This window comes from Podarcis tiliguerta (genome assembly GCF_965153285.1).
Source record: "Podarcis tiliguerta genome assembly, chromosome: 8".
Lineage (NCBI taxonomy): Eukaryota > Metazoa > Chordata > Lepidosauria > Squamata > Lacertidae > Podarcis > Podarcis tiliguerta.
Genome location: NC_139541.1, coordinates 40,164,308 through 40,175,851, shown reverse-complemented (window position 1 = coordinate 40,175,851; position 11,544 = coordinate 40,164,308). Strand labels below are relative to the sequence as shown.

Below are 11,544 nucleotides of genomic sequence, written 5' to 3'. Positions count from 1 at the left end.
GGTTCTCTCAGGTTTGCTTCAGAGGACTACTGCTCATCCGCAAGAGTAAAAACTATTGGCAAAGTATGAGACCTACAGTGGATTCCACTTGTACATGCTCAGACTTGCCATCACTTTAAATTACTGACCAGTTTCAGATTTCCCTTTATCTACCACCCCCTTTCCCTAAGCAGCCAAACCTGTATTCTGAGCAATCTACCAACTGCACTTCTGGCAAGCCAATTATGTTCCTAACCTTGTCGATTGAAATCCATTGGTGGCTGCTTGCAGTCTTGAGCTCGGTGACCGCTGGCTCCACAATTGTAACAGGACAGATTCCCATTCTTTTTATGGCCTGTACCACTGTTGTTGCTCATCATCCCCTGTGCTTGGTACACCCCTGCTGTACTTGCCATAAAGCTTTGCATTGGTGGCACTGCAAACGTAGACTGCCCACTCATGACAGAGTCTGGTGTTATGCCACTGTTGTAAGGGGAGTGAACCATAGGGAAGGCTGAGCTGCTGTTGTACTGCTGCGTGTTGATGTAGCCACTGCTGCACAGTGGATTGAAGGGCAGAAATGGGAAAGTAAACACTGACGGTCCGGAAAAGGGGTGCTGGAAGTAATTAGCATAACTGACAGTCATGCCGCTTGAACCACAGTTCCCACTACAGCCACAGGAACTGCACACCATGCATCCAGGAGGCTGTTGCTGATGGTGGTGGTGATGGTGGTGATTCTGATTTGGTACTGGGATACTTCCTCCTGAGCCACTACTACTGCTGTTGTAGAAATTGTTCTCGGCAGCTGATGAAAGCGTGGGGCTGGAGCTGGGAGCAGGACAACTGGGTAGGTTTGCCATATTTGCAAAGGATGTGGAGGGGTGACTGCTAGAAGAGGCAGTGTTGCTGTTTGCACAGAAGCTGCTGCTGGGCATTGGGGCTACTGGCATACTGCTCAGGGCAGAAAAGGCCACTTTGGTATTGGCTGTATAGAGAGCAGTCCGGGGGTTTATTATTGCTGGGGACACACTGAATTGCATATTACTGGAGCAGGAAGACTGCCCCACAATGGTTGAATCAGTAGGAACCGAAGAGGATACCAGGAGTTTTATGGGGGGTCGTGCCACATGGAAGACGGTGCTGGAAGTTACAGTGGCTGTGGTGCTTGTTTCCACTATTATTCCCGGCTGCTGGGTTGTTTTCACCACTCTGTCTAGAGTAGAAGCATGTACCATTTTGGTCCTTGGACCAAAGTTAATTGAAGGTGTAGAGGAGCCATTTTCAGAAACTCCAGAGAGCACTTGCATGGGCTGATGGGGAGAGGCTGGCATCCCATCCACAACAGTACTTCCAAAGCTCTTCTCCATCTTGATGCCACTTCGAGGTGTGCCAGGTGAGAATTTTGTCCTGTCTTCTAAAGACAAAAGCGAGTGCATAGATGACGAAAGGAGCTTCATGTCTGTATTCCCTCGCTCTGATTTGTGCATAGAGTTCAGTATTCTAATTGGAGTGATGTGAGGGGAGCCCGCAGCTATCATCTGTACTGGCAAGGTGTGGTGACCGGATGGACTGGACACGGCATCATTCTGCACTGGTAAAACCTGAGCAGTGGGCCTGGCTGAGCTGGAGTTGAAGTGATTCAATAACATTACTGGCTTCTCCTTTTCTGAGGCTTCCAAGTGGACCTCTAAACCTACAAGATAGACAGATGTCAGGTACGACCAGTCACCTAAATGCGTTAGATGCTGCAACACAACGAGACAGCTTTCCTTACGTCTCTCATTCTCCTCAGCACTGTCTGAGCTCTCCTCCCGGGTATGGATTCCCATGGGGCTAGAAGAGGAGCTGGAGTATTCTGAAGAGCTTCCTTCGCGGGGGGTTGAGAGGGTTGGCTGATCAACATCTACACGTAACTCTTGTGGAGGCGGGGAAGAGAAGAAGAAAAATCAAGTAATGTGAATGGTACTGTTAAGTCATCTTTAGACAGACAAAATCTGTTGCGACTCCCAAGTACATATGGCTGATAGCCATTGTTAGCCAGGCTCAAAAATAGATCCATGGAAAGTAATTAACTTGAGTCTATTAATTCAATGGGTCTACTCTTCTAAGTATGACTATCCTGAACTACATTGCTATCCAGTATGTTACAAGATTTAGACAAGCGCCAATCTTTCCTGTGTAGAAAATATACATATTCAAACCTCATAGCCTGTTTACCTGCTGTATGATTACCACGAATGCTTTGGATAGGACCAATATGAGTGGTAGGAGGAACTCTGGCCACCCCAGTGCTCAAGGAAGGAGATGTAGCTGGATTGAGGGTCCTTTTCTCAGACTTTTCCCTGGAATGAAAAGGGAAGTGTGGGAAGGAATTTATTAAAATAAACTTGGATTTAAATCTGAATAGGTTCTCTAATTTAAAGTATATGTGGTATCCAACTAACTTAGAGTAAGCCTACTAAAGAGGTTCAATTCTATTAATTTCAATGGGTCTCCCTTGAGTAAAAATTAATTGCATATAACCTACTGGTATTTTTAGATTTATCATTCTAGACACATGCATGGGGTATAAATGCAACAAAGTTTTAATTCAACTAGTGCTGAATTAACCCAGTCCTACCTCTGGGTTTTCCTTAGGCAAAGTCCACAGCAAGCATTTTTACTGGAAAAATTAGGAGGAAAAGATCCTGAAATAACATGGAAGAAGCCAGTTTTCTTTAATACCTACTTTTCCAACTCTAGCTGGGTCTTGAGCTTCTTCTTTGCACCCATTGTAAGGGATTCAAATTTATTCAGATCTTCTTCAGTAAGGCTCAGGAACTTAGGAAAAAAGGGAAAGTCAATTTTATAGTATGCATTTAAAAATGCTATCTAATATGGCATACTTGACAGAAGCTTCATTATGAAACTAATGAATATAGTTAATTTACATATTTTGCTTAGTTTTAAAGCAAAATATGTAGAATAGCTATTCTCTTTAGATTTGAGAGCAAAAAAAAAAAAAAAAAAAAGAGCAAAGAATCCACTAGAGGGCACTCTGCTATATATATATATTTTTTAAACCCCCCCCCAAGAGTAACGTGATTAGCTTACAACATATCTGAACAGAGTTGTGAATAAAACTGTTAAAAAGAGTGGCATTCATTTGAGCAAGGCACAGCATCTCCACTCTTTCTCAGATCACATGAGGAATTTTGCTTTCTAGGAAGAAATACTCATGCATCCAGAAAAAAAAGTCATCATAGAGGGATGTTTGATCTATGCGCAACAGCTTTTGTTAGAGGGTAAATACTTGTAGTGTGTCAACATTTCACAAAGAAACTTCCAAATAAGCCACTAGATGAAGACTTTTGCCAGAAAGCCAAATAGCTGAAGAAGCCATATCTGCATTTCTAATCAGTCTTAAGCCTTTCCCAAATTTGCATTCTCTCTCTATACCACAGATTAATACAGCAAAACAAACACAGCAAACTGGTTCCCCCTAGCCAAGCCAGGACTCTACCTTCTCCATTGAGAGCTGTTTGAAAACAGGGTAGTACTTGTGCAAGCGTAGTTTCCGCAGCCAGTCTAAAATCCCATTTTGTTCCTGGGGAGTTTGAGGACTGGGAGTCAATACCGACGAAGAGTTCTCCAACTGGGAGCGGCAAGTGAGTGAGGATGCAGCCCCACCTGTATGAGTGCAGTGGGGGAGTGCAACAGGTGTAGCAGCCGGATGCTGCACATGATGCTGGAGACTGTTCTGTGAAGACTGGATACCAGCTACGCCACAGATAGGTCTGCAAACATAGAAGGAGAAACTATTCTATGCATCAAACCAAGAACAGGAATGCTGTACATTCTCATTTCATCCTAGAGCATGTCCCTTGATCCATGATGCAGTTTGCCATCTTTCTGAAGAGCCAGCATAACAATGAAAAGTCAGAGGGCTGGCACATGTAAGGCCACAGTTACTCCAGCTGCTTAGGTTAAGGAATTACTGATCTGACAGTGCCAACAGGCATAACCGAGAAAAGGGAGCAGAAGTGAGGATTATGTAGATGCAGTAAGTCACTAACCACCCGGCATATTTACTTCAACATGAGCCTCTTGTATAGAAACATAGGGATGAGTTTTAGCTGCTTTTCATAGGCCAGTTCTAAGTTAGTATTTATATCCTCATAAGTGTTTTGAGGAATTTGTTTCCATGGAAGAATATACATGGGAAATCTTACGTCAGAACTGTAAATGATGTGTAAACGTTCAAAGGCAACTAAACATTTTCTGTGTTAATTCTCTCCACTGAAATAAAGCACCTGTACAAAGTAAAATGCCACCTTTGAATGTCTTTTGAGTTTATCATTGGGTCATCTAAACATGCTCAGAACAGAAGGATGACATAATGCCAGCAATACCAAATTTATTCCACACAAAGAATGAAGGGGCAATCTATGAAGTCACTTTCAAAGTGATAGTGAAAAATGTTTCACATCATACAGAAATCTGAATAGCATGCTATAGCTTCCCTACATCACACATACACTAAATTCATCTCACCTTCCGGAAGCACCCAGCGTCGTACCTACTTTATAAAGGGAAGTGTTGCCTGGACCTAAAAACAAGGAGATCAGGTGTTTGGACAAGGCCTGAGTGGTAAAATGTCTATTTACATGTTTGTTAATAGGGAGAAATGAATCATAAAACTCACTTGAACTTTGAAATTGCTGGGAGTGAGATGAAGTGCTGAAAAATTTCTTGGCGTGGTCATTTTTCCAGATGTGGGAAGGTAATGATGCCAAATACCTGAAAAATGATTTCAACTGAGTAATGGTGTCTTTGCATTTGCACCACAAAGATCAAAACTGCAGCTTTTAACAGAAGAGTGCCAAAATGAGCATTTTAGCACACAGGACACAAACAGCTACTTGACACACTATGGAAATACCAGGAACATATACTGAGGAGGTCCCTACAGACAAATGCTATTTGTTACAATGTGTAAATTGTCACAAGGAGCCCTGAACCTCACAAGTGGTCAATGAGAAGAATATGGTTCTCTTGATACGGAGTATACACAACAAACGCAAACACCTACTAATTTCTGAAATGCGAAGTGGGTCATATTAACACTGCAATGTGCTAAAAAAACTTGAATCTAATCTGAATTTGTACGTATTGCTGCTAACCAAGCACTATAAATCACAATATATGTATATGTGTAGGTGTGTACAAATGCATGCCACTTTTTTCAAAATTTGTTTACAATACACAGAAGAACCATGAAACTAGTAACAGTTAAAAGTCCACTAATCAAAAAACATAATTTCAGCAACAAAGAAAAATTCAGTATCAGCAGTCAGGAAATATCTGGGTAAACAAAAAGGTACATTAGGGAGCTCATTTCACAAGGTGGGTGTTGTTGTTTAGTTGTGTCCGACTCTTCATGACCCCATGGACCAGAGCACGCCAGGCACTCCTGTCTTCTACTGCCTCCTGCAGTTTGGTCAAACTCATGCTGGTAGCTTCGAGAACACTGTCCAACCATCTCGTCCTCTGTTGTCCCCTTCTCCTTGTGCCCTCCATCTTTCCCAGCATCAGGGTCTTTTCCAGGGAGTCTTCTCTTCTCATGAGGTGGCCGAAGTATTGGAACCTCAACTTCACGATCTGTCCTTCCAGTGAGCACTCAGGGCTGATTTCCTTAAGAATGGATAGGTTTGATCTTCTTGCAGTCCATGGGACTCTCAAGAGTCTTCTCCAGCACCATAATTCAGAAGGGAGCTCATTTCACAAGGTGGGTATCATAACATAAAAAGACCCTGCTCTGAACCCCAGGCAGCCAAACTTCAGCAGGACATGGTACCATCATAAGAACCCCATCCAAAGACTACAATGACCTGGGCAGACTATATGGAAAAAGGTGGTCTTGGAGAGAACCTAGTCCCAAGCTGTTAGGGCCTCACTGGCTAAAATCAACCACTTAAAACTTCCCAAGGTAAATATTTAAAATGGAGGGCAAATTTTGAAGTGTACATGTAGATAAGGATGGAATTCTGAACAATGAAAATTTCAGCAGAGGAAATATTTTATAGTGTTGCTCATAATAAATTCAACAGAAGATCAACAGAAGTGAAAGACAGCAGACAGGCTTTTAAATGTTCTCCTCTGCCGGTGCTTTGCTTTCTCTTGAAATTAAAAAGACTGAGCTCCCTAGAAACATATGCTAACTACATGCTATATATAAACATATTGTCATAATTTCTCCACAGGCTTGTTTGAAAGCAACTAAGTATTTGAAGGTCCCACAAGCTGCTTAGAAGCAGGAATGGAGAAGAGATCAAATTGGGAATATGTTTCTCTTGCATTTACATTTTTAATCACAGTTCTGATCATTTACTAGGGATCACAAGACCCAAACTGTTAAGGCAGTATTTGATTTGCAGACGAGTGGGGAGAAAAATAATCAAACCTCAACAATCCAGACCAAATCACAACATCTGGCAAGTCAACTGGTATGTGCTCTTCTGGAACCCTTGGCCCAATTACAATCTCTATGGTCCCATGACTGTGGCTTTATTTTACAGTGATCAGGGACATGTGAAAATCATTAATATGAAAAATGCAGGCACTACAGTTTTGGAGCCTCAAACTTGTAATGAATCCAGTTTTTTAAAAAAGAAAAAGAATCTGGACTCCAACTCTTCTATGAAACAGCAATCACTGTATGGATATGCCAGTTAGTACAGCAAAGGTGGACTAATTAAAACTGATCCCAAAAGCCCAGAAACCTCATGTCCTTACAACTTGCAAAGCCAATAGCTGCAGTGATCCAAGTTATTTCTACTATTATATTGCTCATGTCAGCGAAACATGAATTTCAATACTGGGAAGAAACTAACTAAATGTTGATGCACTATTTGGTTTGTTACCAGAGTCACATCCTTCCTGTCTCAGCCTGGGAAATTACTTGTGCTGTTCTGTCAATCCTAGCAAAAGTGAAGAAAGACATTCCTTGAGCCTAAATGATACACAGAAATTTTGTTTCCAACACACCACTGAGTACTATAAATTATGATTTTCTAAACTTGATTGGAGCCCTCAAAATACAGCCTACTTCCTACTAGAGTAACTATTTTTATCTACTGAGCCTGGCTTATCATTTCAAGGGCCAAATAATGTTCTGACCTAGTTAGGATCTAAAAAGCTGCAGCGGAGTCCTTAAGACTCATTTGAGCTGCATTACCACAAGCTATAACTTGGCCTTCTGCTGCTAGTATGATTCCTTCTTTGTACTTTAAAACTTGCTTGTTAGGGAACTTGGCACCATTATCTTCCACCAAAATGATTCACCTCTCTTGTCACTCAGGCCATGAAGTGGAATCTCTCCATATGCAGGCTTCCTGTCCTCTAACAGATCCATCACAAACTACTATTGCCACTCAAAGGTCCCTGGTCCCTGAAACAATTTTACCTCTCTCCTTATGCATGCAACTACCACCCAAAATGCCTCCTCAAACCACTTTGCTGGGAGCCTCTAGAATAGCTCCCTAGTCCCAATACCCTGCTGAAATTTAGTCAAGACTGGGTAAATGAAATAATGGAAGAATGTTTATTGCTGCCATCATTGTTTCACTGTGTCTGTTTTTATATTTGTAATCCCGCTGGGAGTAAAGACCAGTCAAACCTGTTCTTTGTAAAGTGCTGGGTATATAGATGGTGCTATCAAAATAAACTTTCACAAATGGCTGATTATTATTGTATCTGATGGGCCCTTTTGGCTCCTAAAACTGCAAACAAGGGGCCAATAAAAACCCCTACCAAGTAGAACTGCTTGAAAGACTTAAACATATGTAATAGCAATTCAGGTACAGCCACTGCCAGTGCTGGTACTGGGTCCAGAAGGTACTAGATATGCCACCCCACATTTGGAGCATAATTACTCAACACTAAGGAAATGCTGTCAAGGTAAATGTGCATAAAACTAACAGTAAACTTAAATCCCAGTAAATCTGACAAAACATTCACAGACCAATATGCAGACAATCAAAAGAGTGAGAGAATTATTAACAGCAAGTATCTGACCCAAACAGGTTTCCATTTGGTGTAGTTTCCTTTTTGCACTGACATAAAATACTTGCAAAGCATACCTAAGGTCCGATTCCAGGTCCATGTGGTTTCTTTCTAAGTAAAATGAATCTGGACCAGCTAGGCATGGAATGAATTTCTCCAATTTTTCTTCTGGGTACATTTGACCTAACTAAGAGACAAGACAATACGTTTGAATGCAACAATTGAAAATGAAAGAAACAAACCAACCCAAGCTTATTTACACAATTTATTTAAAAACAGTGCCTTGCAGATAGCCACTGTTTCAATTGTACTGATACTAAAATATACCTCAGGATGCTTCTGAAACATTTTTTATACAACCCAAGACATCTTATTCGTTTTACCTTTGAAATGAATTCAGTCACTTCAGCAGAAGACTTTGTTACCAATGTCACTGAAGAATCAGACCATAAGACCTTTGGGAAGAAAGAAGAATTTGAGTTACCTGCATCAAACACATCTGGAATTGGCCTTGCTAGGATGCATGACCAGTGCCCTCAGATTGGTGACTGAAAAAGGGATTCTGGGAGGTATCTCTGCCTACTTTTACATGCCAAAGATGTCTATCTTCCTTCCTTCTCCCTGGGACCTCTGAGTAATCTGCTACGCCACTCTCACTAAACTGTACTGGCATAGATTGCAACATTTTTTTCTCTCCCATTGTTACACAAAATCCTTTGCTGATTATAGTGTATTACTTTGTATCTGAATTTGTGTACCAAATATAATACTGTAAGTCTGAGCGCATTTCACATGTCATCCTTCGGACAGGTAGCATTACTCTATGTGGGAGGAACTATTCCATATTAAAAAAGGACACGAAAACCATCACATGAACAAATTCTACAGTCAACACCTACTGTAACTTGTACAAAAGCTGTGGCTATACTCTGCTTCTTAGGTCTGAAGCAGAAAAGCAGCACAAAATGTGCCTCTTTACATCAGCAAAGTATTACTAAGGGAGAACTCCATATTGATGGAACAGTCAACATATTGCAATAATCACACCCACTTGCAGTGCAAGTTGTTAATGATGGGGGCTAATGCGTGCGAGAATACAACCCATTGTAGAATCTGCAAATCAGTTGCCTATCAGGACACGAGATGGGCTTCTAACCTATGCCTATGGATTTGTACCTGAAGATTTACCAAGCCAACATGGTCAGCGTTCCCTTTCATGTATTTTCAATAAATTTATTGAAAATTTATTAACACTAGCCAGAGGATCATTTGGCTGTTGGCTGACGGATTTAATTCAGCTATATTCACATCTTAACACAATGCCCAAGAATTTATCCAGCACTTTAAATTTCGTACTTTTTCAGTCTGAGATAGAGGCATTTGTAAATTATGGGGGAAATATTGCCTTATGCTTAAAAAAGAGGGGAGGGGGAGAAAATTAGAGTGATATTTCTACATGACGCTAGTATCGATGACAACCAAACACACACAATTTTCCAGAACTGATGCTGCTGCCAGAAGTACTGGTGAGAGGAGAGAGTTTCAAAATACATTACGTAATTGAGGAATTTCCTCTTCCCAGCACTTGTTCCACCAAAACCAAGAAACGAAAAGCAGAGTTTCTAGCACCACCACAGGCTTTAAAAAAATCTCTTTTACACACAGATAAATGATACAACGTGAGGAACTAACTAAGCTCTTGAGGTTATACAGCCTTCAGAACTATGGCAGGATGGTTCTATTAGATTACATCTCACTTGCCTTTCCAGACACTTGAATGTGAGAGAGTACCAATGAGATCTGCCCAGAGAGGATGGGATACAAATCTAAATTAAAGAAATATATTTGAATTTTCAGTACTATTTTATACAAGTTGGCCCCAGAACAATTTTGCCGACAGCTACCTGTAATTCCCACTGAAATTCTAGCACAACACCCCTGTGTTATGCATGTGATATTCTGAGTAGAGCAGTTTATACATGCAACTCTCTCTCCTTCTGTAAATTGCCAATAATAAAACAGCAGCCAAGAATAAGTAGAAAGCTGGGGAAAGAAGTTATGAAAAATGGCAGAAGCATTTGGACAGAAGAAGCAAAGAGGCTGCTTCTCCAGTGGATCATCTACAACCAGGGAATTAGAGTGCAGCTAAAAGACACAGGGATTTTTGCTGTTGTGGCTTATACTGAGAGTAAAATATATTCAGCGCATTTTTTTTAAAATGCTAAAATTAAATTTTAGCTATTCAACATCTTTACACCCATGCCCAATTTTCCCTATCGCTGTATGGCTCACCTCCAGTTAGAACATGGTTTCAATATAGTGTTTGTTCTAGTATATTGTGATGTGATGTAATATGAGAAAAATTTTATCAAATGTTTCAGATACAGTTTTGGTGTCAAAGCTAATAGCGTTTGAACACATAGTTTTGGTCAAAAGACATCTGCTAAAGCAATAGAATCCTCAAGGCTTTGAGTGCCCCAAAGGCTGGTCCCTTTCATACCTCTTTTAAATTTAAAAGTTCTCATTCCTTGGAACTTACCTCAAAGGAATATTCAAAGTTCCTATCATTCTTCCTATGCGATAATCCCTTTGGTTCCACTTTTTCAACACTCACTGTTAGAAAACAAAATGAACAAGATCTGTTAGGAACATAGAAAACTAGCTTATACTGTCAGATCATTGGTCCATCCAGTTCACTACTGTCTACATGGATGGGCAGCAGTTCTCAAGGTTTCAGCCACAGGTCTCTCCCAGGCCTACCTGAAGATGACAGGGATTGAACCTGGGACCTTCTGCGTGCAAAGCAGATGCTCTGCCACTGAGCTATGGCCCTTCCCCTCAAAGGAATATTGTTGTGTCCCAAACAGGCAAAGGATGAATGCACAACATTATTTCCTTTCTCTCAGTTACAGAGGTTACAGAGCTGTAAATGGAGCATTTCTGTGTTGTTCTAAGCACTGGCAACCTCCTCCATTGCTGCTGTGCATGAGAAAACACATACATTTGCTCCTATGCAAACTCAAAAGGTGCTCATCAATCAAGCTCATGAATGACTTAAAACAGGCCAAGGCCATTTTCAGAACTCATATCCTGTTATTTCTGAAATTAAAAGAGACTTTTTATTAAGACATGGTTAATGAAAGCATGACTATACAGCAAGAAACAACATAGGCACTTACTTTCTCAATCTGCCAAACACTTATGGAATAAAGTCACAAATGGGAGCTACTAAAACTCACATTTTAATTGTCCAGAACTCAACTTACAAAAGATATCAGAAATGTCTTTGAGGAAATCTTCAGAAGTTGAGATCAGGAGGCCTCTCTTAATAGAATTACTAAAGGACAAAGTCATGCTGAAATACTATTTGCCAGTTTATACAGAGCTGAAGTTGTGAGCATCTTGAAGAACAACTGACAGAATTTTAAGTTTGCTTTGCAAGTTACCCAATACAGTACTGTACTGGCACCGAAAACAGAAGAGTTCCAAACAGACTTTCCAAAAAGGAAACATCACTCT

The 11,544-nt window shown here is 40.8% G+C and overlaps 1 protein-coding gene across 2 annotated transcripts in view; it reads right to left on the bottom strand.

Moving 5' to 3' along the window:
- Positions 1 to 11,544, bottom strand: part of ZCCHC14 (zinc finger CCHC-type containing 14) — a 35,982-nt gene that overhangs the window by 4,657 nt on the left and 19,781 nt on the right. Inside the window, exons 3-12 of one of the 2 annotated variants that reach the window (XM_083456456.1) lie at positions 10,565 to 10,638; positions 8,409 to 8,480; positions 8,103 to 8,212; positions 4,667 to 4,761; positions 4,516 to 4,570; positions 3,485 to 3,758; positions 2,711 to 2,802; positions 2,200 to 2,324; positions 1,757 to 1,897; positions 236 to 1,675 (exon numbers count right to left, since the gene is read on the bottom strand). In XM_083456456.1, the coding sequence (XP_083312582.1) occupies positions 236 to 1,675; positions 1,757 to 1,897; positions 2,200 to 2,324; positions 2,711 to 2,802; positions 3,485 to 3,758; positions 4,516 to 4,570; positions 4,667 to 4,761; positions 8,103 to 8,212; positions 8,409 to 8,480; positions 10,565 to 10,638 (2,478 nt within the window). Of the gene's footprint in view, positions 1 to 235; positions 1,898 to 2,199; positions 2,325 to 2,710; positions 2,803 to 3,484; positions 3,759 to 4,515; positions 4,571 to 4,666; positions 4,762 to 8,102; positions 8,213 to 8,408; positions 8,481 to 10,564; positions 10,639 to 11,544 lie in introns of both variants that reach the window. The other variant, XM_083456455.1, reaches the window with a different exon arrangement.